The sequence below is a fragment of the Eulemur rufifrons genome, chromosome 7, assembly GCF_041146395.1.
Source record: "Eulemur rufifrons isolate Redbay chromosome 7, OSU_ERuf_1, whole genome shotgun sequence".
Lineage (NCBI taxonomy): Eukaryota > Metazoa > Chordata > Mammalia > Primates > Lemuridae > Eulemur > Eulemur rufifrons.
In genome coordinates, this window is record NC_090989.1 from 203,589,966 (window position 1) to 203,615,842 (window position 25,877).

Consider the following 25,877-nt stretch of genomic DNA (forward strand, 5'->3'; position numbering starts at 1 on the left):
ACTTCTTCCCCTCCAGGGCGATGTCTGGGGGTGGTGGGCTCCGATTCTGACAGCCGCACCACTCTCACACTGCGTGACCTTGGCACGGTCCATTAATGCCCCTCTGAAAATCAGCTTCTTTATGCACAAAATGAGATGGTAATTAGCTCAACTAAGCCATTCCACAATGCAACATCTCTCAAAACATTGTGTCATACACAATAAATATATACAATTTTTATTTGTCAATTAAAACATAAATTTTAAAATTATTTAAAAATATTTAATTAAGGCCGGGTGCAGTGGCTCACGCCTGTAATCCTAGCACTATGGGAGGCCGAGGCGGGTAGATCATTTGAGCTCAGGAGTTCGAGACCACCCTGAGCAAGAGCAAGACCCTGTCTCTACTAAAAAAATAAAAAGAAATTAGCTGGACAACTAAAAATATATAGAAAAAATTAGCTTAGCATGGTGGCACATGCCTGTGGTCCCAGCTACTCGGGAGGCTGAGGCAGGAGGATCGCTTGAGCCCAGGAGTTTGAGGTTGCTGTGAGCTAGGCTGATGCCACAGCACTCTTCTCATGGCAACAGAGCAAGACTCTGTCTTAAAAAAATTTTTTTTAATTAAAAATGTTAAAAATGAGAAAACAATAGCTGTCACACAGCTGCGTGTGACAAAGGAGAATCAGCAGAGAGCACCTGGTAGACAGCAGGCGCTGGGGAAACATCCTCTCTGCCTTCTCTGCTCACCAGCTCGTCTGACACCTCTAGGGCAAAGAGCATCCACTCTGAGTGTAAGGTTTTTTGGATTGGCTGGCACCAGAGAAAGAAAGATGAGCAGAGTTGAAAAGGGGTAAGAAACGAGGCTTTACTGGGGCGCTCCCGGGAGAGGTTCACGGGCCCGAGAGAGAGACCTGGGAAGTCGCATCACCCTGAAGTTTCAGTGGGTTTATATATGATTTTAGGGCTGGAGGATGGGAATTTCTTCTGGGTGGGGGGAGAAGAGTGAGGAATTTCTTTGTTGCAGTTTTAGGGCGGGTACTGAGGAATAGGAGGGGCTTCTTCTTTTTTTCATTGGGGAAGCCCCTGTGCCTGCCGCCAGCCTTACACTGAGGATGGACAGATCTAGGTCCAAACTCTCGTTCTTCCATTTCCAGTTATGTGCCTGTCAGACAGTTCTCTCTCTCAGTTCCCTGATCTGCACAGTGAGTGTAGAATAGCACACCCCAGAGTTGCAGTGAGCATCAAATGGAACAATGTATAGAACATCCCTGTTATTCACGAGGTGCTCAGTAGATGGCAGAGATTATTGTTACTCTGGGAGGAAAACGTGGAAAGAGCGTAACATTTACTGAGTGGGCCTATTGTTTGCCATATATGTGTATATACACACACGCGCACACACACACAACTGTGAGGTAACTGTTAGAGGCTGATTTTTTAAGAAAGTTAAAATCATGACTCATAAATATAGAATGAACATATATCAAATATTTTACTTACAATAATGAAAAAACAGTAAAATATTATAACTGATTCAAAGGAAAATTCAAAAAATACATGTATATAGCTAATTAATAATATTGAAATGAATTTACAAATAGATGAACAATGTATTTACATCCATAGATACATCAATTTCATCCACTGGGCAAAATTTATTTGCATGAATTACTATAATTGTTCTGTAATTTACAGAATTGTAAAACAGCTCAGATAGTGACAGGGGCAGGTACTTGTAGAATCAGATAATCTGGAAGGGTTACCAGACACCCTTTTTATTTCAGTTCATTTCAAAGTCTTTCACAATGCCTCCGTCGTAGCCATTATTGTTCCCATTTGCAGTTGAGAAAACAGACTCATGATAAGAGTGTGTGATGTGTCTATGGTCACAAAAAAGTATAAATGACAGTGTCTAGATTTCCTATCACTCCAAAATTAGAGTGGCTTCATTTGAAGGACTGGGATTTGCTTATTCTATTATATTTCAGGAGATGAACAATCAATACATCCGTCGGGAAATCTTCTGCTGCGAAACCTGTCATGAGCTCAAAAGCTTCTGGGAAAAAGAAATTAGCAAACAGACTTGTTACCGGGAACTGGAAGAGGATCGTCGGGGAAGAAGTGCCCTGAGAAAGTATGTGGTTCGTTTTGCTATTGTTATTTTTAAAGGAAGTCTCCCAGAAATATACCAGATGTGAATGCGGGGGCTGAATTCTCTAGTGTTCTAGGAATGTCCACACTGGATATGGCACCACAAAGTCTGCACAGCCACAGGAGGGAACAAGGACAAGGCTTGGAAGGAAGAAGTTTATTGTCTTCACGGGTCCCAGAGAGGGGTCATCACACGTCCTGCAGGGCCACAGGGGAAGCACCAGGTTTGGGTCAGGTGGCGGAAGACCTGGGAGGGGGGAAGTCTAAGCCAGAGCGTTTATTGGGTTTCCATGGAAAGGCAAGGCGGAAATACAGCTCAGAGTTGGCAGGTCTGAATAACTCTGGTGCCTTGGGGCTGTAGGAGTGGTTTCTAGTTGCCTGCTACCTGGCCCCAGGACGATTTAGGACAGGTGTGTGTGAGAGTTAGCTAAGGTGTTTGGGGTTGCAGACTTGGGATTGTTTGGTTTTTGTGTGAGAGTTAGATAAGGAGGTGAGGTTGGCGGAGGCTTTTGCTGCCTCTGAGAAAGGGCTGGTCCTAGCAGGGGCAGTCTCTCCCTGACCAGCAAGCTTTTCAAGATTGCAAAGAATCATGATACACAAAAAATAGAAAACATAATGAATAAATCCACTCATTCAGTCTTACAACCATCTATAACAGGGTTTCTCAGCCTTAGCACTACTGACATCAGGGCCAGGTAATTCATTGCTGTGGAGGGCCGTCCTGTGCCTTGTAGGATGTTTAGCAGCATCCCTGGCCTCAAAACATTAGGTGTCCCCTCCCATATTGTGACAACCCAGGGTTTCCTGGAGGGCACAGTCGCACCAATAGAGAACCAATGACTTATAGATATAGACAAACCTTTTTTTAAATATAAACAAAAATGAATTTGTGTTATTTATAGCTTGATGAACTGAAAAAATCTGTTCTATGTTGCGATCCTGAGCACGTGAAGTTACACTGAATTTCAGGGTTAGATCAACAGATGAGTGTGTGTGTGTGTGTGTGTGTGTGTGTGTGTGTGTGTGTTTGTAAAACTGGATCCCCCATCTGGGATAATATTAATACATATTAAGCTTCTTAGGGGAAGGATAATGAGGTCTTGCCCTCATCGGCAGCTGAACTTCTTGTTCTGAAGGAGTCTGCTGATAGGGGAATATTTACTTTTATGAGAAGACTCATGTCCCATGTGTCAACATTACTCTGAGTAAAGGGCCAGCACCTACCCTCGCAGATGCAGCCCTGGAGCAGTTGGGTCGGTTCAGCTCCTCAGGGCCTGTCTGTCCTCTGTCCTGACAGTGAGAACAGCCTCTTCGGCCATCTGCTTGCTAAGATGCATACTTGCTTGCGGAGTGGTATCCTGTGTTCTTCTCCACAGTAGGCTCCGTGCCTCCATGTTTCTCTGTCTGTCCAGCGCATGCTGAGCTGAAAACATGTGTAATTCATGTGTGTTAAACTCAACACTCAACATTATTTCTAAAAAGCTTCCTAAGCCCCAGAGAGGAGCCTCCCCCCACACCCAGAGAAGAGCTCTGCCAACATTCCAGCCACATTCCTGGTGCCCAGCTGGCAAGACCAGGCTTTCCTACTCGCTAGAAGGGCCATGTGTTGACGCGTCCTCCTGGAGATCCTCAGGGAAGTGTGGCGAGTCCGTGGTGTGGTCCCCGCCTTCATCCTCCCCCAGCCCTGGCCCACTAGCCCCTGGGGAGCCAGAGCCCATCAGGAGCCTGAACCACATCTTCCCTTCCAGAAGCTCTGGGGTGCTGGAGTGAAGGCAAAATGTGCAATATCATCTTATTTTTGTCAAGATATTATATATATATATTAGCTATTGTAATCCAAGGTTTTTTGGATTGGTGGGTGCCAGAGAAAGAAAGACAAGCAGAGTTGAAAGGGGTAAGTAAAGAGGCTTTATTGGGGTGCTCCTGGGTGAGGGTAACGGGCCTCAAGAGAAGGGGGCCCCGGGCGAGATTTTCGGATCCCAGAAGAGAGAGACAGACCCGAGAAGTCACAGTGCCCAGAAGTCTGAGTGGGGTTATATATGTTTTTAGGGCTGGAGGTAGGGGTTTCTTTGTCAGGGAGATTTATGGTGGGGAGAGCAAGGAATTTTCCATTGCAGTTTTAGGGCGGGTATTAAGAAATAGGAGGGGCCGGTGGTATGTGTGGACTCTAGGAACCGAGACTCTTCTCAGGGTAACCATCCAGGTGTGGTCGTCCTTTAACTTAGCTGGGCCTTGCAGGCATTGTCCTTGGCAGGTCGTGGGCTTCTTCTTTTTCCATTAGGGAGGGGATGGGTGCCCCCCACCAGCCTTACAGCTATAGGGAAAAGATTAGAAGAAAACACCCCAAGATATTAAGAGTGCTTATTTTTGACTGGCGGGATGGCAGATTGCATATGTGTGCTCTCCTATTTTTCCTAAAGTGTCTGTAATGATACTGGGCCATTTTGTAATTAGGAAAACAAGTTATAAAAAAAGGAAAACAATTGCAAATGTTCATAGAACAAATGCATTAATTCTGCAGGCTCCCATGTGCCACAGAAATGAACCCCTTCCTAACGTTTTAGGCAATTTTCTCCATTTTCTATGACCAAAAGAATAAATCTCCAAAATGTGCTCCTCATGAAACATTGCATCATCATCTCCCCCAAACAAGAGTTTGGAGATGGGCTAACCCAGCAAGATGCTATGCCAAAGCTGGGTGGAGGGTGTCAGCACACTGTCTCCGGATTCCCTGGCTCAGAGCAGGCAGCAAAGCTGGCAAGGACCCATTTTCCCTGGGCATGGATGGGCTGTACCTGGCTCAGGCCCTGGAGGTGCAATCACAAGGCACAGTGGGTGGCCCCAGACCCGAAACCCCTTCCTTTCTCTGAGTCCGGCCAGAAAGAAGCAGCACAACATGGATGGGTTGGTCCCCCAGAGAAGAAGGAAACGCTTTGCAAACAAGAAATCGAGGCAGCTTGAGAAAAGTCGAGTGTAGCACAGGTACCATCCATGACCGTACCTGGTTTGCCTGGGACAGTTCGGGTGTACACCTGTCACTCTGGTATAATTATTGCTTGCATTCCCTTTTATTTTCAAAAATATCTCAGTTTAGATGATAAATCATATGGATGCCTAAGCTAAGTGACCAGCTGGCAGCTATACCTAACAAACTATGCAGTGCTTATAATGAAAAAATCATGTTTTAATGAAAGCGTGGTCTTACAAATACGTCTTCAGAATTTTGCAGAATTCAACAGTGTCAGACAGATGTTGAATCTGGTGGACTTGATCACCCCAAGACCACTCCTCCCTCTGCTCCGATGCCTGCATGTCAACGGGATCAATCAAAATGCTTTCTGCGGCAGGTGACAAAATATCAGACACCTAATCTGCTAACCAGATGAAACAACTATTTCAAACTTTTTATAAGACAAGGCTTAGTCTACGAAGAATAAGGAGCCAGAAAAATTTCAGTTAGATTTTTCATTCAAACTGCAGGGGAAGGAAATGTGGCTGGCAAATTTTGTGTGTTGTCAACCTGTGTTGATTGATTAACCGAGCTCTGCACCTTTACCAGAGACCCTGCCAGTGGGCTGCAGGTCACAGGGAAACAGGCTCAGGCCCATCTCTTCCCACCAGGAGAGAATCTAGAAAAATAAACAGTAAACATTACTTGGTGAGGCCAGTATTTCCAGGGAGAAGGTAAAAATGTTCTCTTTGAGCTTTAATGCCAGCTGTAGCACCCCTTTGATATACTCGATTTGTAGAACAATTTTGAAGCATTATCTTCCTCATATAGACCTTCCCTACAGCAAAATAAAAACTTGACATATGATCTGTATTCACCAGTTTACTGAAAACCCAAAAATAAACAGGAGTGACACAGCAATGAAAGATATCGACAAAAAAAAAGGGCAGCAAACAGTCTAAATATTCATAAAACAGGATTTAAAGGGCATTTGGGTAGATGGGAACCTGAATCCTTCACCATTTGTCAATAAATAGTTGGTACAGCTGCTATGAAAATTGAAAAGATGTGTTATGAACCCCAGATTTCTGAATGCTATTCCAAGAGTAAATGCATCGTACCAAATGCATTTTCCCCAAGATTAATCCAGGAACCACCAGACATCAGGCCGGCACTCCGGATCCTTTCTATTCTCTCCGGGGCCGTAATTAAGCAGAGTTTTAGATAAGAATTTTACTGAAGGGAATTTGGTAATAGGGCCAAGAGGCTTCAAAATTCATAGTCTAGGTCCTCTGAGAAGCAGAGAGCAAGGCTAGATTCCATGTGCATGAGAATGACTGGAGGGAGCACCTATGAAATAAAAAGGGGAAGAAAGTTGTGGTTTGCTAATAATGCTAACAACTGGCTCTCTGTGGGGGAAACGTATGTACATAGATACACACATACGTTTACATCTTGTTGATATAAAGGACGGATGGCATGCAGTTTACAAACAATAAGAAAATGTACAATGCTTTTTATTATGAATTCCACATAGCCACCTTCTCAAAGTGTGCCTTTATCAGCTTTCGCCAACCTCTTGTATCTGTAGCAAACCACTGGTTACAACTGAACCATGATTTGACAAAATCAGATGGCAAGTTTTAAATGCTTGATTACTGTCCAATTCAGCAAAAGTCACATTGTTGATGCTAATAGCTTTCTAGTGTTGGAAGAATATTTCCTTAATCTTTACGTTTTTTCTATTCACAATGTAATAAGACATGACACACTTCCAAGCTTAATCTGCATTACTGAAACTTTCTCCATCCCTTATTTAAGTCCAAACCAGGGGTGAGCAAGCACTTTCTGAAAAGAACCAGAGAGTAAATACTTTTGGCTTTGTAGGTCACGTGGTCTGTGGTGCAGCTACTGAGCTCCGCCACTCTAATGTGAAAGCAGCTGCAGCAACACGTAAACAAAACATGTAAACAAATGGGCAGGGCTGTATTCTAATAAAACTTTATTTACAAAGACAGCTTTTGGCCTGAGGGCCAAACCTTACTTCAGATAATGAACAAAACAATAAATCAAGCCCCACTTGATTGATAGGGTTTGAAAACTTTGCTTCCAATGAGATGTCAGTGAAGATGAGCTCAGAAGAGACGTTTGGCAGTAACAGCTCAGCATGTGGGACTTTCACCACGCAGATGGATCAACCTAAGTAACCTGAAGAGCATAGATTATTGTAAAATAATTAGGAAGTAATGAATTTTTCATGGTTATTATCATTGTTTTAGCATAACTTAATTGTAAGTTTATAGAATTGACTTTTAATAATGTCTGCATTCAATAATTAGCTCGCAAAATTCCTGAAAAATTAATTGGTCCTCACAGACCATTAGGAGGCAGCTTCAGCGCAGCACTGGAGTAGACAGAGAAGGTGAAAGGGCATCTGACTGGGATGCAGTCTGACCCCCACGCAGGAGACAGGGAAGGAAGTAGGTAGGTAGACAGCAGGGCAGGCCCAGTAGTTTTGGCCAGACTAATGGGGAGTCCCCGAGCCACAGCCACCTGTTAAAGAAGTTCTGCATCTTGCAGGAACAGGCCTGCATCAGGACCTCGGCCGTGCTCAGTCACTGGCTGGGAGCACCTGCGAGAAGCTTGGCCTTGGTATTTAACTGGGGCCACACAGGTGAGAAGTAGCTGCGACCGCCAGTCAGTCGTGCTCCAGACGTCGGAGTGGCACCTTGCTGTGGCCACCACACCAAGTAAAAGTTAAGGTCCCTTTGTTAATGAGTGAATCCACATTATATTAAGACGTCCACCAAGTTCAAAGAAACACTGAGGCAGCAACCCCTATTAGTGAATGTTAAAAGATGGCACGTGACAGAAGTCACGCAGGTGGAGGCAGAGTTGGTGACAGCCCCTCAGAGACGCGGACAGGAAGAGCGTGTGGACCTGGGCAGTCTCTAGGTTGCAGAGGTGGGTTACAGATTATAATAACGGATGAAAGCTTAACAACTACAATGAAGAAATATAATTATGAAAAGCACTAATAGCTGGATGTAAAAATAGAAGGTCATCTAAGCTCAATAAACCATCATTTCTTAAGCTCAGCAACTTCTGGCCACCAGTGCAGGACCCACGTGGGGCAGCCGCCCACTCACGGGAGGGCAGCGGCTCCATGCAAGACCCCCGCCCCTTCAAACAGGCAAACGGTACTTGTATGTCACTCATTTCTATTGAAAGTTGAGGTACAATGAGGATGACAAACCATGTCTTGGCAATATTCCCCCATGTCCCTCATCCTTTGCCAGTGTTCCAGCTTTCAGGCCTGGGTTGCTGATGGGCTCACGCAAGAGCCGCAGCCCGAACAGGCTGCTCTCGGGTGCTGAACATTCTTTCCTGGCCCGTAGCTAAGCAGGGCTTTAAATAAGACTTTTTCCTGAAGCCGGTTTGGTAAGAGGTGCCGAGAGCCTTCAAAATATTTATACCCTCTAAGTGATGAGATTTCACCTCTGGGAACTACTCTGAGGAAAAGAGACTGGGGTATGGAAGAGTATTAAGCATTATACTCATTGTAGGTTACTTATAAGAATGAAAAATTGAGGCAAATTTGAGTTTTTATTCTTTTTTGTATGTTCTAATTTTCCTGTAAGAAGCGTATCTTACCTAACCCTCAGGACCTCAAACATGACTCCCCACGCTTCCCCTTCTCTCCTGGGCCCGTGGCTGAGCAGTTTAACAGCGGCGGTGGGAGTTAGGGTTGCAACTTGAGGGAAACACAGACCTTCAGACCACAGCAGACTCCAAGTCTGTTTTTTGAATATGAATGTACCATGTTGCAACACCATTTGTTAAAAGATGATCCTTCCTGCACTAACTTTCCTTCACCCTTTGTCAGTAATCAATGGACCAGATTGCTGTGTGTTTACTTCTGACTCTGTTCTGTGCTACTGATCTGTCTGTTCCTTTGCTGACGCCGCACTGTCCCGAGGATGGAAACTTCCAGTAAGTCTCCAAATCAGGCGGCCTGAATCCTCTGACTGCATTCTTCTTCAGCACTGCGCGGCTAATCTTCTTCTTTTGCCTTTCCGTGTAAAATTGAGAACCAGCTTGTCAGTGTCTACAGAAAAGCCTTGCTGGGATTTTGGTTGGGATTCCACTGAATCCGCTTATCAGTTTGGGGAGGATTGAATTCAGGGCTTGGGGGGACCTAGTCATAGTCATTTGCTGTCTTTACTCATTTGTGAAAGCCACAGGATTCTTTTAAAAATATTCTTTAGAAAAAAACGCAAACACTGCAGTGGAGCAGCGGGTGTGGAGAAGCAGCACTAACCACGCGCTGTCCCCTGCCAGGCTCAGGGAGGAGTGGAGGCAGCGGCTGGAGAGGAGGCAGCGGATGCTGGACAACCCCGACGAGAAGGAAAAGCAGGCGACCCCCGTGGACTGAGAGCTTCGCCTCCCGACTGCAAAGATGACAAGCTTCCGCCGGCACTTTCCTAGTGGAAAAAGCTCACACCCAAGTTATCTTGACTCGCTAAGCAGGACACTGGCCCATTTGCTGGGGGATTTACATGTGAAGCCTCCCCCAGTGCTAATGAGAGTTATTATCCAGCTCAATCCTCTGCACAGAGGACAGGATGACCGCAAGCGGGACAGGACGCCCGGGTTATTTAATATAAAAAGCTCTTGGAATTAGCACTCCCCAGGTTTCAAAGATCCATGTAGTATAACGTATTTCCACATTTTCTTCTCGTTTTGAAATCTGAGTGTTTTCTCTAAGCATGAGTTACCGAGGGCCATGTCCTTGCTGGGAATCTGGCTTCCCCAGGCCTCCCAGAAAAAGAGAGTCATAAAATTTTGTCTCCCTTTCCTCCCTTTTTGTGAATACAGAAATGTAACTGCTTGCAGAAATAAAGCTATTATTATAAAAAGAATTTACTAACAGTATGGGTTGAAAATGAACTAAATGTTTTCTCTTCCTGTAAATTTAGGGTTTTTTTTTTTCATAAACATGTTTAATTAGAGACATACAATGAAAGCAGGACAATGCTTAATAAACTTAGTGGTGGCACCCTCCCTCCTGTGTTGGTTAGGTCTGGTGGTACAGCAAGTGTCAGCCCCAGCTGCCCAAACACATTCTGGAATTTAAAGTCACCCTCACGTTAGCCTCCTCTCAGGTCCCGCACGTGACCAGAGCGCAGGTGGCCTTCTACAGGAGGCTCCTCTGCCTGGGGCTCCTCGCTGCAGGACAGGAGCAGAGGGACAGAGGATGGGAGCCCTGGGCAGCCAAGGAGCACAGATGGCCAGAGGGACGCAGAGGGTGCCATCGGGGGACAGTGTGAGATGGTGCTGGAGAGGACATCCCAGCCCTCAGGGATGCCACGTGTTGGCGTAGCCTGCTGCCTCTGCTTCCCCTGAAACATAAGGCCTCATCACAGCTGGGAGAACCGCAGGAGGCAAGAAGGGGCGGAGAAATGTGAGCAGATCCGGGGTACAGTGCTCAGGCCCCTGCTATGGGCTCTTAATTCAATTGCGACACAACAAATAAGCTGTTACCTACAGCTGGGAAAATCTGAGCAAGGTTCAGAAAGGGAGGCTGATAATAAAATAGAACTTTAGTAAAGACAGGAACCTGGGAATAAATACCAGGACACTGACCGTGTCTGGGGGTCAGAGAAGGCCCCGGAGAAAGCCGCGCTTAGCTGAGACCTGGACTGTGGTAATCACCTCACTGTGTATGTGCGCATCAAAACGTCAGGTTGTACTCCTTGAATACACACAATAAATCAACCATAAATAAAAACGAGTAAAAGTCATCCAGAAAAATGGGACAGGGAGGGTGTCTCGGGCAGAGGAGAAGAGCAGGCGTGAGGAACCACAGGGGAGCAGGGACAGTGTGTGTATGTGGGGGGTGGCCCGGGGTCCACAGGGAGATGCGTGTCGGTAGCAGAGCACAGGGGGCCACCCGGTCTGCGGCAGAGGGAGAGGGCAGCGGGGCCTCGGGAGCCAGGCTAACACACCGGGACTGAACCACTGAGTGACAGGGGCCACTGACAGGTTTCAGGTGGAGGAATGCACTGATTAGATTTGCCTTATTAACTTTTCAAATTTTCAAATACGCACATACATGTGTATATAGTTTTATGTAAGTGCACAGGCATGGTCATATCATGCACGCTGATCTGATTTTATAACAGTTTTTTTAGTAACCTTTTCTGCCTGTCTTTGTTGTCTGGACTCGATACTTCTCTTTCTTCTCCACCCCTGCCATCTGTGACCCTCACACCCCAGCAACCCATAGTGACAACCTCCCATGGTCTTCTCCATGGTTACATAGCCATGTACACACAGACACACACACATACACACACACACGCTCACACACACTCTACATCTAAAAGGTTTTGTGTGGATGTGTTCATGTGGTAACATTTTGCAAAATAGGATCGTATACTTTTCTGCCTCTTGCGTTCCTCACTCAACTGTACCTCTTACAAATGTATCCAGGTCAGTTTAGCTCCAGTTTGCATTTTTAATGGGGCCATGTGTACCAACATATGGCTGTTCCGTAATAAAGTTAACAATTCTTTTAGAGATGGACAGTCACATACTTTCCAGATTTTTGCCATTTGAACAGCAGTAGGTACTCTTGTTTCTCAGCCCTTTATCCTAATGGTTTTATACTGGGAAATAGATTCCCAGGAATGGCAAATTAGAACACAGTATTTGTGGGTTTTACTTTTAGCATGTTACTGGAATGCTTTCCAGAAAGACTGGAGAAATTCCCACTTGAACCAGCAGTTTATGAGACTGTACTTCTCCTCATGTTGCTGCCAGCAGTAAGTGCCATAGCGGGTTTTGATTTTTTCCAGTCTGAGGGGTGTCGAGTGACATCACTTTGTTTCTTTGACCACTAGCGATTGGGGTCTCTTTTCATGTTTGTTCGTTAGGTAGATTTCCTCTTCTGTGAATGACTTACTCACACTTACTGCCCGTTTTTCTAAAGTGTGCCTTCCATGTCAACATGTATAAACTCTTACTGTATTGTGGAATGTAACCCCTGGGTGTCATTTGCATTAGGAATCTAGAGGGCTGAGCAGGCCTGCTTCATACGAACTGTTCAGTCTGCCAACCGAGAGGCTATCTAGGAAAAGCAGACATACTTGTCTAGGCAAAAATGAAAAGCTTGCGTGTTAAAATGGCCCCTATGCACAGCAGCTCTGGCAGATTTTCAAGTTTCAGTGATCACTTCACTGCCGCTGGGAAAGTGGATTCGAGGGGAGGTGGCAGGAGATGGGGAGATGAATTAGGAGATTGTGTTCGAGGTCTCTATGCGGAGAATGGACGTGATCGAATGCAATGGGCAGGTCCTGCACGTTGCTTGAATTTAGGGGAGCCTCTAAAAACATAGACATTCATTTATTTTGTCTAGCGTTTATTTAACATGAGCTAAGGAAAAAGAATATGAGCCCAAAGAGACCGCAGAGCTGGTTCTGTTAACAGCTCAGGCCGTACCAGTAGGAACCTGGGACACAGCACCTGGTCTCCAGGCTTTGGTTTCCTCATCTGGAGTGATGGACATGCCACCATCTCTTTCTCCAGGTGACTGGATTAAAGGAGCAGGTATAAAAGCCCCTAGAGCAGGACCTGGCTCAGAGCAAGCCCTTGGTCACCTGCACTCTCAGCCTCCTCCCTCCCTCTCTCTGCTTCCTCTGGCTGTCACCGCCTGGCCCAGGAAACAGGAACGGGCTCTTCTGGGGTGGCAGTTACCAAGTTACCTGGAAAATGTTTGAATTCACAGATTCCCAGGCCCCACTCCCAAAGGTTCTCACTCTGTCGATCTGGTGTGGGGCTCGGGACCCGTGTGTTTATCAAGCTCGGCCAGACGAGGAAACTGATGCCCCAGAGGGCTCGGAATCTAGCGGAGACACCTGATCTAAATGGAGTCTGAGTGGTAAGGTCTTAAAGGGAAGCGTGTGGGGTCGTCTGGGGGGGGCGTGGAGGTCCCCCAGAGAGGGCGAGGTCTGGCCTCGAGGGGGTGCAAAGGGCATCCTGGACGGAGGATTCAGCTCTGCAAAGTCAGGAGGTGGCCTCTGCGTGGTCACTGTGGGAGGGGACAGGGGGTTGGTTGGGGTTTAATGGGGAAGGCCCCTGAAATGCTGAGCTAAGGAGTTTGGATTTCATCACACAGGCAGTGGAGGCTCATCAAAGGTTTTTATGCAAGGGAGCAACTTGCTAAGAACGCGTCTTAGTAACTTAGTCAAACAACCCTGGCAGCAGCGTGGAGAATGCACTCTGCAGATGTTAGGGATTGTCTCTGTTAGAACTATGATTATCCAAACAGCTTTATTTGGAAAATACACCCTTTATGTGATCCTCGACTCTGTTCAAGGTGAGGTGAGTGAAGATACAAAAGAGAGTGTGGCTAAGCAGTAAGACACAGGCACCAAAACACGGCAGTTTTGCCTCATGCTGCAACTGAAGATAAACACTTTCCAACTTCCAACCTTTTATTTCAGAGTCAATTAGCACTTTTCCTTTAATAACCTCGTGTGAAACACAGACAGAAAAATGGCAAAATCTTGAACTGTACCAACTTAGAGGTGAGTTTAGCTGCTCAAAAAGCTTCACTGAATTTAAACCATTGCTTTATTTATGTCTGACAACGAGTAGCAACGAAAGGCCCTTTTGTCTTTTGGGCAGCCAGACATGATTCAGTATTAGTGACAGAAGAAATTAAACCAGCAAGTGTCCCTTTTCGCAAAGCAATTTACAGGAAAGTTGAAAAGAGCCCTCCACTTCCAGATCAGCGCACAAGTCCTCAGGCTGTCTTCGGCACAGACAAGCCGAACTGCTTGTACCCAGCCCGGGGGACACAGTGGCACTTGGAGGCTCCCATACTGGAGACAGTGCACATGGGCAGAGGGGAGGGAAAGGGAGGGAGACGCTGGTTAGAAAAGATTTCTGTCCCCGGCATGCAGACGAGGTGGGCAGTACCCAAGGACAGCTGGACAAACCAGAAGATTATTTATAACACAGCACTGGGCCACCTCCCCCAAACACCATGAGAACTGAAACGCTGCTAAAGTGCAAGCCAGGCACAAAGCCAGGCCTCCCCAGATGACCATGACAAGGACAGGAGAGGGGACTTTAGGAACCAGGAGCTCCAGGGCAACTCCCTTAGCCTCGGCTCCAGCAACATTTTCCTTGAAAACATGCAGCTTCTAAAGGAGGAACATAGGATTCTCCCACACCCAGATTCTCACATTAGCTTAGAAAATAAGAAGAGTTTTCTTTGAAAATAAGCCTGGGCAACACGGTGAGACCCGTCTCTCCAATAAGGAAGCCAGACACAGTCGCCTGTGCCTGAAACCCCAGCTGCCGGGAAAGCGGAGGCAGGCAGGCCCTGGAAGCAGGAGTTCAAGCCTGCAGTGAGCCGGGATTGCACCACACTCCAGCCTGGGTGACAGGGCGGGACCCTGTCCCTAAAAAATAATAATAATAAATAACTTGACTTTTTCTAATTTTAAAAATGTATTTGTTTGTGGTAAAAAATTCACGAAAATAAAAGAGAATAAAAATTATCCACAGTGCCACTACCCAGCAGCAAACACTGCTAATATCCCTCTATTTACATGTACTCAAAAAGAGAGAGAAGTTCTCAAAAGCGAGATATTATCATAGATTTTTGACACCCATTTTTACATTCAGTAATGTGTTGTGGGGATCCTAAAAGTGATAAACATAGATCTACATCATTTTTAGTTGGCTACATAGTATTTAGATGTGAATTATTTATTTGAACAATTTATTTTTTAATAAAAATAAAACTTTAATAAAAGTTCAGAATTATAACAATGAATTACTTAAGCATATTTTATTTTATTATGATTGACAAAGAATTTCTTGAAAATGTCATTGCAGGCCGGGCGCGGTGGCTCACGCCTATAATCCTAGCACTCTGGGAGGCCGAGGTGGGCGGATCGTTTGAGCTCAGGAGTTCGAGACCAGCCTGAGCAAGAGCGAGACCCCATCTCTACTAAAAATAGAAAGAAATTATATGGACAGCTAAAAATATATATAGAAAAAATTAGCCGGGCATGGTGGCGCATGCCTGTAGTCCCAGCTACTTGAGAGGCTGAGACAGGAGGATCGCTTGAGCTCAGGAGTTTGAGGTTGCTGTGAGCTAGGCTGACGCCACGGCACTCACTCTAGCCTGGGCAACAGAGTGAGACTCTGTCTCAAAAAAAAAAAAAAAAAAAAAAAAAAAAGAAAATGTCATTGCAGACATGATCACATAGGAAGGTCGTGCTACCCATTCTGGATATTTCATATTTCATTAACAATTCCCTCTTGACAGAGTTTCTGGGTTTTCACTACTATAAAAAGCATTGCAATGATCATCATCATATACATATATACATATATATTTGCATGTTTGTCCAATTATCTGCTGAGGTTAAACTCTAAGAAGTGGAACTACAGAGGCTGAGCCAGAGAATAGACACCTCCTGGCTCACAGTTCCCCTCCATCATGAAGGCTGTTGGCTGTTGGCTGTTGGCTGTGCCTGACCAGTGTCTAGTCCCCCTTTCCCCTGCGACAGTAACAGGCAGAGAGGAGGGAGATATCTGTCTCCAACTCACCTTCTGTGGGTGAAGGAAGGGCTGACTCCACCCCTAGGCATGTGACACAGGCCTGGCCAATTAAAGAAGTGCCATGGCCTCTTGATGCCAGAGATTGGCTCAGGGGTGGTCCCATGACCCAAGTGAGACCAGGAAGAGCCGGAGCCGCGGCTTCAGCTGCAACTATAGAGAGGGAGAGAGCTCTGTCTTCCGGGTCTGCCACCGGTAAAAATGATGGAGCTTGAGGTTGCTATCAGTTGCCATGGGAGAGTATTACCCAAGAATAAAGCCAATGCACAGGAAGGCAAAGCTCAGAGATGGAGAGAGAGAGAGAGAGAGACTTTATTCTAGTCCCTAGACCCAAACAGATGTGAAGCCAACTGTATCTCCCAAGATCCTTTAATTTCTTTTTTTTCCCCTTAAGTCATTATAGTTGTCTTTCTATCTCTTATAATTTAAAGAGTCCTGAATAAGTGGTGTGGGGGAGGGGCAGTGAGTAGTCCTTCTTTGAGACTGGCCCGGGCACACAGGCATCTGCCCCAGGGCCATGACTGCACCTGGCAACCCTGCCCACCATTGGCCAGAGTAAGTGACCCAGGCCAGACACTTGCGTGGACCCAGGTGAGAGACCAGAGGGCTCCGAGACAGCCAGTCATGGAGCTGGGAGGAGAAGGCCCCCCCCCCATGCCTGATAGGATGGCCTTGCTAATAAAATGTCTAACATAGAAAACTAAACTACCTAACAGAAAGAAAAAAAGGAGAAAACTCACAAAACATAATTGCCCCTTTGAAGGGAAAACTCACCACACACAACTACCCCTTTGTTTGATTAACCACCTGTGGCTTCTCTAAAAGTTTGTTTTTCCAGCACTTGAAAAGACCTGAGAAGATAGAGGAGCTTGGACTCCAGTTTCTGCCAGACCATATTCCAAGGACCTGAAAAGCCAGCCCCACAGGGAAGAGGGGAAAAAAGGAAAAGCAGACACAGCCATTCTCACAGCTGCCTTTTGCAATCAGCCAGCAGCAATCACTTTTTTTTCTCTTTATCCCCATAAAAATCCCAAAGCCCTTACTCTCTTGGCCATCACCTCTCCTTTCTTTCATGCTGAGCCATCCCCTCTCTTTGGGAAGTAAAATAAACTGTCTTTCTTTCTTTAAAACTGTTCTAATTTTTGTGTCGAGACTTCTTTCTCATCTCACGCTACGAGCCCCCACCCTAACAATGCCCGTGCAGAGAAGCCCACAGCAGCCTGGCTCACTGCCTCCACTGTCCTGCAGACTGACCACACCATTTAAAAGGGGGCATGGCTCATTGTCAACTATACGTGAGAAACTCTGGACTGAAGAAATATACACAACTTAATTTTTAAGCATTTTCGTTGAACTCAGAATCTCCAGCATGCTAATGTGTTTCAGAATTCTCCAAAGTTGGGGCCAGGGGGGTCTGAGTCTGCAGAGAATGGGCTGGGGGTTGGGGTTCTGGGGTGCACTAGTGTACAGGCTTCCATTGAGCGTCCTGGGCTGCACCTCCCTAGCTGGAGACCTCAGGGAAGTCACTTAACCTCTCTGAGCCTCTATTCCTGCCTTTCCAAAGTACCTACTTCTTACGGCTGCCATGATGATTACACCATGCAAAGTGCTCAAAGAGCACCTGGAACATAAAAAGTCTGCAGTGTTAGCTATTAATGTGGTAGGGGTCCCTAGCCCCTGTGAAACAGGAAGAAATTCTGTGGGACCTCTGTACCAGGGGCAAAAGGTGCAAAGTTGTAAAAACTGCTAATGGATCTAGATTGTAAAACTGCTAACTTGCTTTATAACTTCTGTAACTTACTTACAAAGAGCAGGCCAGCACCAAAAAGATAAGAACTCAAGGCCGACATGCATGCCTGACCACTGCCTGCTCAGGACCCTGCCCCCACTAGGAATAGAGATAACAGCATTGTAACTGTGCCCCACACCCTTCCCAAAAATGCATAAACGGCTGTTACACTGTTTGTTCAAGGCTCAGAATTTGGACCCTGTCCTCTGAGCCTCACTGGTGAATAAACGCTCGTCTTCCCCCTCGCCTGGTCTCTGGGTCAGTCATTTGGAGAAGGCTCCCCCTTCTCATCCTGCAACATAAACATTTTGGCATTAATGTCTACAATGTGCTTTTTCCACTATTACCTCATCTGAGGGCTCTTGTCTTCCTGACTAGAGTGCAAGCTCCCCTGCATTCTGCCTGAAATGCGTCTGTACCCCAAGTTGCACAGTCGGCAATGAGCATTTGGTTATGCCGTGCTATTTGCTAGGGTGGCAGGAAGCCAGTAGTGAGGTGGTGGTGGGGGGGTTGGCTTAAGCAATTAAATGAAAGGAGTTAGCTGGGATCCAATTGTCACCTTGACTTCCCACCTCCACACAGGCCTTGGAAACCCCCTAAACTCCAGGATTTCAATGTGTGAACTAGAAAGTGATCAGCCACTTCTGGGGAGTTACATTTCTGAACTTGCCCCAGAAGTTGGCCTCTACACTTTCGTACACCGTGGGAAAGCTCATGTGTGAACTGTGGTCACCACAGAGCATCTGCCCAGGGTGCTTGGGGGGTCTTCCTGCCAGGGATGCTTTTCTCTCCTGAGGCTTAGTCAGGCCTGGTGTTCGGGACAATTTTTTTCTTTTCTCTTTTGTGCCGTTTGAAATTCACAGTCTCAGAATGTTGCCATTCAAAATGGGGTTTTTACATGTACTCACCATTAAATTGGTACTAATCAATCAATACTAATGTGCATACATGGGAAGTAACATTCCTAGGGTGTCAGGCAGGCGGGAGGGGGAGGAGGGGATGGGTAAATTCACACCGAATGGGTGCGGTGCATGTTTGTGTGGGGGATGGGCATGTTTGTAGCTCTGACTCGGGTGGCACAAAGGTGATCTACATAACCAAAGGGTTTATACCCCATAATACTCCAAAATTAAAAAAAAATAATTAAATAAATGCCAAAAAAAAATACCCCAAATGGGGTTTTTTATTGGAATGGTGCACAGTGGAGTAACCAACCCTGGAACTCACAAGCCCTGCTCTCTGGAGCAGAGGCAGGTGGGCAATTGAGGGAGCTGTTGATACTTGCATTGCATTTCAGAAGGACACCTCCCACGGTGCCGGTCTTAACCACAGTCCCTGTCAGACACCCCTCCCTATGAACCTCTGCCAAGGGATCCATATTTTAAACATGGTTTGTTTATTTGGGGCTCGTGCCAAAATATGGTACAGTTCCTCCCAGGGAGAAAATTCTCATCTCTTCAGACACTTCCTTCTTGCCCCAGTGATCACCCTGAGTGCAATAACTAGGGGACTGGCTCCTTAAGGGCCACATCCCTTCCCAGGGAGACATGTTCAGGGAGTCCTCCTTGTATTTCAACCAGTGGTGACACCTCAAGGTCAGGCCCTCCTTATCCATAGCCCTTTTTGAAAGATCATTTGCAAATATATTAGAATGCAAGGGCTTTTCCATTGGTGAGCATAGAAAACTGAGCAGTGTGGTTGGCAGGTGGGTGGGAAATGTTTGTCCTGAGAAGCCAACAAATCTCAGAGTTTAGAGTTATTCTGATGTTAATATTTCTACTCCATCTTTCTTATTTATTTATTATTTTTTTTTTTTTGAGACAGGGCCACACTCTGTCACCCAGGCTAGAGTGCAGTGGCGTCCTCATAGCTCACTGCAGCCTCCAGCTGCTGGTCTCAAGCGATCTTCCTGCCTCAGCCTCCCGAGTAGCTGAGACTAGAGGCAAATGCCACCATGCCTGGCTAATTTTTCTTTTCTTTTTTTTTTTTTTTGTAGAGACGAGGGTCTCATTCTTGCTCAGGCAGGTCTTGAACTCCTGGCCTCAAGTGATCCTCCCACCTCAGTCTCCAAGAGTGCTAGGATTACAGGTCTGGGCTCCTTTTCAATTTTTTGAAGAGTTAAAGAAGCTTTTCAAGCTAGAAAGTCTCCTTCTAGAATGGGAAGCTAATAGTGAAACAGAATGTGCCTGGCCCAAGAATGCATCAGGAGACACAGCCATGGAGAGATCTTTCCTGGAGATGTTGAGCAAACCAGCACGTTGCAGGCAAACGCAAGGCAGTGTCTTGTGAGGCCACACCCAACAGAGCCGAGGAGAATTACATAGCCTGGATAGGCAAGAATTTCTGAGGGAGGGGACAGTTGTGGACATTTTATTAAACCTCCCTGGTGGTTCTACCCTGTAGCCAGGTTGAGGAACCTGCACTAGCGTTGAGGTGGGAGGTGGAAGCTGCTGCCAGAGGTTCCCGAGAAGAACAGATCATCCCAGCGTAGGAGCAGAAGGGCCCTCAGCAGCCCCTGTGCTGACAGAGTCTTGCGTAGCAGGCCGAGGTGAGCAGTGCTGGGGATGGCTGATCCCCAGCTCTGTCTGCTCTGAATGACAAGTTGGGAGAAGTTTGTTTCTTGAGACAGCAGAGCTTCTGAGTCCATGAGGAGTTCCCTTTGTCCCTCTTCAGTATTGACCTTGGGATTAATTCTCCAGAGAAGGGCACAGGCATCACTTGGCTCAACATCATCCAGGAGAACATCCCATATACCAGATGCACAGATAATAATTGTTAGAAATATGATTTTCAGACTTCCTGAGAAATTTTGACTTTCTTACTACTTAAAGAGAAAAGTTACAAGAAGTTTCAGGGCTATCACATTTATAAATGAAAACTGACACATAAATGAGTCTTTCTCAAGACACATTTGCCTCTAGAGACAAAAGACGTAGAATGAAATGGAGCTGAGAAACTAATCTTACCTGTGGGGTGTGGCCCAGCAAGAGTCCATAGGACACCAGAGCAGGCCAGGGACGTCTCCTTGCCCTGCCATGAGCGCACCCTTTGCCTGCTGCGATACAATGCGATTCGCATGTTAACCACCCAGAGCTGGCATCAGACTCCACGGGCTAAAATGCAGGATACTCGACAAGACTGCTCTTACGTCAGATGCCAGCTGCAAGTTTAGGGATTCCCAGGCTTCCTGCATTTCTGATCAACTGACTGTAAGTCCAGAAGTTTCCCTCAACTCCCTTCAGTTTTGCTAATTCCCTAGAATAACTCACAGAACTCAAGGAAACACTATACTTATGAATAATAGTTTTATTATAAAGGATTCACATCAGGACCAGCCAAAGCCCTCTCCCCTGGAATCAGCACATCAATGTGTTTACCAACCAGAAAGCTCCCCTGAGCTTCAGCGTCCAGAGTTTTTACTGGAGTTTCATTGTGAAAGTAGGATTGGATCATTGACCACATAACTGAATTCAATGTCCAACCCCCTCCCCTCCTGGGGGGTCCAGGCTGGCTCAAAGCCCAAACCCTCTAATCCCATGGCCGGTCTTTATGGCGACCAGCACCCATTCTGGGTTGTCTTGGTGGGATAAACTTGAGTGTGATCCCAGGGGCTCATGAATAACAGAGACACTCATAGGATTCAGGAAATCCCAAGGATATAAAGTCTCCTTCCCAGGAGACAGGGACAGTGGCCAGTTGGATTCTTTATGACACAATAAGCCTCCTACTCTGAGACACCACTTCAGGGAAGAGGGAGAAAGGATCATGACATCTCAAGGACTGAGCTTTTGTCTAAGAGCCATACATTGGAGAATATTTAAACCAGCCCTGACAAGGAATGAGACTCTAAATAGACCGAATGCTCAAATTCAGAATGTTATGTTTAAAGTACTTTTAATTGGGGCATCTAAAGTGTTCTGCCACTCCCCAGACCAGGTGCACATGGAAAAGATCCAAGCAGTTTAGAGGCTACTGAACTGACCAGCACTAACCTAACTTAACAAGGTCACACAAATCCAAATGATAGTGTTGTAGCAGCTCACAGTAAGGAATACTTTGTGATGCGGAATCATTGTGCCATCTTCTTGCTGCCTTCTTCCACCTGCAGCAAAGCCAACCAGCAGGGCCAAATTCATAAGACAATGGTGCTTGGTGAGTGTGGAACTAGAGCATGACCAACACCGCACATTCTCACTTTGGGGCCCCTTTCCCACCCTCCAGGTGCACTACCACCCTGCTGTTTTCAAAGTGGAATGTTCTCCTTAGACACACTTATCAAATTTGTTTATATGTAGCCTTACTGATGTCATGTCATGTTTTCTTCAGGACACATCAAGATCATCTCGGTTGACCTTTGCAGATTAACAAGTTTCCCTCAGTACATATTTGTCCTTAAATCTGAGGGTGAGTCATTGCTAAAAATGGTTTATCTCATGCTCTTATCCAATTTTGACTCAATTATGATCAGCCACTTCTGGGGAGTTACATTTCTGAACTTGCCCCAGCATGTGGCCTGTACACTTTCGTATACTGTGGGAAGGCTCAGTCATGGGCATAATTTAAAAGCTTTCATTCAGTTCAGATCATGTTTGCTTCTTGAGGCATGTGTGACTAATTGCAGGCATTTATTGCACGCTTAGCTGCCTAGGGGGTGTGTTCTAACTGTTGTTTTCTTGACATTTGATTGTTCAGTTGAAGCCTTTACGCATCTTTCATCAGTGGCACATGAATAAAAAGCACAGTTTATTCACAGCAGCACTGGCGTGAGCCTAGGGATCGCAGAGGAACCAGAGGCAGGGGGAGCCCTGCGGCCTCTGCCTCGGCTGGATCGCAACCGTATATGTTTTTATTTTCCAAGATCATTAAATGAAACTCAAGCCTTGTGACTGGACATAACATTTAGCTTCAATCACTCAGCACATGGGCTCTGCCTTCTGGGCTGACATTCAGAAGCTCTCTGAAGGCTGTGCACCCTGGGGTCTAGAGGACCCGAGCTGGACACAGACGGCTTCCCAGCTGTGTGCACCCAAACCCATTTTATCTGCCACCCACGGCACAGACGGTTCCGTCAGGATTCTGTCGCAAAGCCCATGTGGCTTCTTTGGGAGCAGCCATTCTGAAGAAGAAGAAATTGCTCTGTCAGCCGCCCAGGAAGCAGGCCTGCCTGCTGCACAAGGCAGACGGGCCTTCCATCTGTTTTCTCTCGGGAGCAGTCCTGAGCCCTCGCGTGTCCCGGGACAGCCGTGCCCGGGCCGGGCAGAATCGCTGGCGGCCCTGCCAGAGATGAGTGCGGGCCTCGGTGAGCCCCAAGTCAACGCCTGGTCCACAGGATCTCCCCCACTCCCCCCGCAGCTGCGAACCTCACGGAGGCGCAAACTCAACACATTCGACACAAGAATCCTGTGCCCTCCCCGCAGCCCCTTCTCTCTGTGCTTCCTGCCCCGCCACGGGCGCCGCCGGCCATCCCGCAACACGGCGCCCTTTCTCCAAGGGCCTCTTCTCTCACGCCCGGAGAAGACCATCAACAAGTTCAGCCATGTGCCTCTCGAATTTTCTCAAATCTATCCACTTCTCTCCCTGTCAACCCCAGCACCCTGGTCCCAGCAGCAAGCACCTCTCTCCTGAAGAACTCTGACACCTTCCTAACTGGTCGGCCACGTCTGCTGCCCCTCCCCCACTCTCCACCCTAGTTCAGGCGGATTTTTTAAAACACAAATTTTGTCACTGCCCTGATAAAAGCGGCCTGGCCCCTGCCTGAGACTCCAGCCTCATCTTGGGTCACAGGCACAGGCCAACATCCCCCGGCGGCCGCCCACCCCCCATGCCCCGCCGCTCCCGTCTTGGCACACCAGCCCTGCGGGCTCCCCTCAGTCCACTGACGCTTGTACCTGGTGCTCCCCCTGCCTGCAATGAGCCTTCCCAGAGCCACCCCACAGCCTTGTTTTAAATTGTGGTATAATACACATAACAAAAAATTTGACATTTAACCACTTTAAGTGTACAGAGTTCAGTGGCATTTAATGCATTCACATTGTTGTGCAAAAATAATGGAACACCTCACAAATTTCAGTGTCATCCTTGCACAGGGGCCATGCTAATCTTTCCCGTATTGTTCCAATTTTAGTATATGTACTGCCAAAGCAAGCACCTGATCCTCTTTTGTCTATTAACTCTGACTAATTCTTCAGATCTCAGCTTAAAAGTCACTTTTTCATAGAAGCCTTCCAAGCCCAGGCCCAGTGCCCTGTCACACAACCCGTTGGCTTCACAGCAAGTAGTGTCAGTGATACCACTATCTGATGGGGGTCTGTCACCCTCACTAGACTGTGAGCATCATGTGGGCAGGACCCAGGGTCTAGGCGAGTGCAAGGCACATGGTGGGTCTCAGCATATCCTAGTTCATTGAACAAGTACATGAATGAATGAAGAAATGCAATTCTACCCACAGTGAGGAACACCTGTGACATTATCCTAGAAAACCATGTGATTCTGCATTGTTGTAAATTCCATCCTAGAGTATGTGCTTGGCTTTACCTTTCAAAAACCCAAAACCATAGTCGGTGTCTTTTTTTTTTTTTTTTTTTCCTTTTCTCAAATGAAAGAACAATTTTCTCCCAAGTGTGAATCTGGACTTCAACTCTCACAAAAGAGGAAACTACCTGGTAGTTTTTAAAACGTAGGTTTTCCTCAGATTCTATTCATTAAGGTTTCAAAAGTATTGAATCTAGCATCAGGCTTCTGAAGCGGTTTGCAATTTCTGTAATGATTGTAATTATTTTACAAGAAGACACTCAGCCTGGTCCTGCCCCACCACATCTGCGGAGAAGCCCCCACCGCTCATCTGGGGCCGACTGTGGGATCCAGAGATGGGTTTGCCTGGAACCTGAGGTGTGTCTGCATTCACCACGTTCACGGGAAACTCAGCCACATCCGACTCCAGAAAGCCCTGCCATGGGATCAGGTGGGGCGGAGGACTCGGCCCTGAGTTAGAGCAAGAACAGCTGACGTTCACTCACGGACCCTTCCCACTTTGTATGTTGCTCATAACACCAGGAGCAAAGGATGGACATCATCATCATCAAAAAAAGCATCTTAATTTATAAACATGGGGAAACTCTGAGGCCAAGCAGCTGGCCCCAGAGCCACTGGCTGGGGCTGGGCCAGATGTGGCATGTGGGTTATGTACCGAAACTCTTGCTCTTTTCACTCTACTTTGCTCCGTCTGACGTTCATCACTGCATTGTTAGAAGCAACTTCTACTGTTAACATAATGGCATCCTTGAACTAGCATAAATAAAGATCGTCTGGTCATTTTGCACCATGGGCAAAGCCATGGAAAGTAGAAAAACAGGTGGCCTGTGACTACAAGGCCCTTTAATGTGACTGAACACTCAGCACTTGACCGCACACTCTGTGGTTGACTGTCTGGCTGATCAAAAGTCTGAGAGGTGGTAGCACTGGTGATCGAGACTGCCTGGGAACACGAGAAACCCTGAATGTCCCGGGCCTGTGGGCCATGCCCCAGGCTCTGCCTCCATTGTCAGAACTGTCCTATGCAGACACCATCTGGGAACTGGAGCCTATTCTGGTTTTCTGCAATGTTTCACTTAATCTAAGGGAAAAAAGCTAAGATGCCCTCTGCCTCTGAGTGTAGCCTCTGGCAGGCTGGGTCCCCCGGGCTTCCTCTAAATCCTGCCCGTCCCCTCCCTCCTCGTGGAGATCATGGTGAAGAACACACTGATCTCTTGGATCAAAGTGAGGACTGAAATGCATAAGGCTCCCACGGCAGGATCAATTCGTGCTGAGATAACTCCTCGGGCTCTTGGCCCAGGAGGCGATAAAAGAGGCGCCTGTCATGAGGTCACCGGCTGAGGCCTCCTCACACCTGTCCCTCAGCACCACCCCACCCAGCGTCGGCCCCACTGAGCCAAAGGTTCCAGTGACTGTACACGTCCCGCAGTCCCACATTTCCCATCTCCCTTTAGGTTTCCCTGTTGTCGTGTCTACAAAGCTGCCTTTCATCACCTCTGTGACGTTTTCCCCTCCACACACCCTCTGTGACCCTTGCCTCCTCTGCCCTTGGCGGAGGCTCACTCCCTCCACGTCGGCTGTCAGAACTCCAACTGGGGCAGGACACGGGGCACTAGCCTTACTCACACAGCAACACCCACGCGTCCCCCCAACTTTTGTTCTCTGCCTCCTTGTAGGCTTTCCGATGCTCTTCTGTTTCCAAAGGAAATCTTCGCAAGCTCACTTCATCTGACCCCAGTGGTCTCACCTTCCACTGGATTCTGAAAGGACTTTAGGGGAAAGAAAAGTGTTTTATAATTGTTTATGTTCTTTTCATGATTTTTTGAAAATCTT

The 25,877-nt window shown here is 46.8% G+C and overlaps 1 protein-coding gene and 1 non-coding gene across 2 annotated transcripts; one reads left to right on the forward strand and one right to left on the reverse strand.

Annotated features, from left to right (window-relative positions):
* Positions 1 to 1,973: 1,973 nt before the first annotated feature.
* On the forward strand, positions 1,974 to 9,518 carry LOC138387137 (protein FAM240B-like). The gene is made up of 2 exons (XM_069474041.1): positions 1,974 to 2,116; positions 9,425 to 9,518. The coding sequence occupies exons 1-2, from the start codon at positions 1,974 to 1,976 to the stop codon at positions 9,516 to 9,518; spliced, it is 237 nt and encodes a 78-aa protein (XP_069330142.1).
* A 14,036-nt stretch (positions 9,519 to 23,554) lies between these two features.
* Positions 23,555 to 23,661, reverse strand: LOC138388800 (U6 spliceosomal RNA). Its single transcript, XR_011234287.1, has one exon. It is a non-coding gene; the product is annotated as a U6 spliceosomal RNA (small nuclear RNA).
* Positions 23,662 to 25,877: the final 2,216 nt, after the last annotated feature.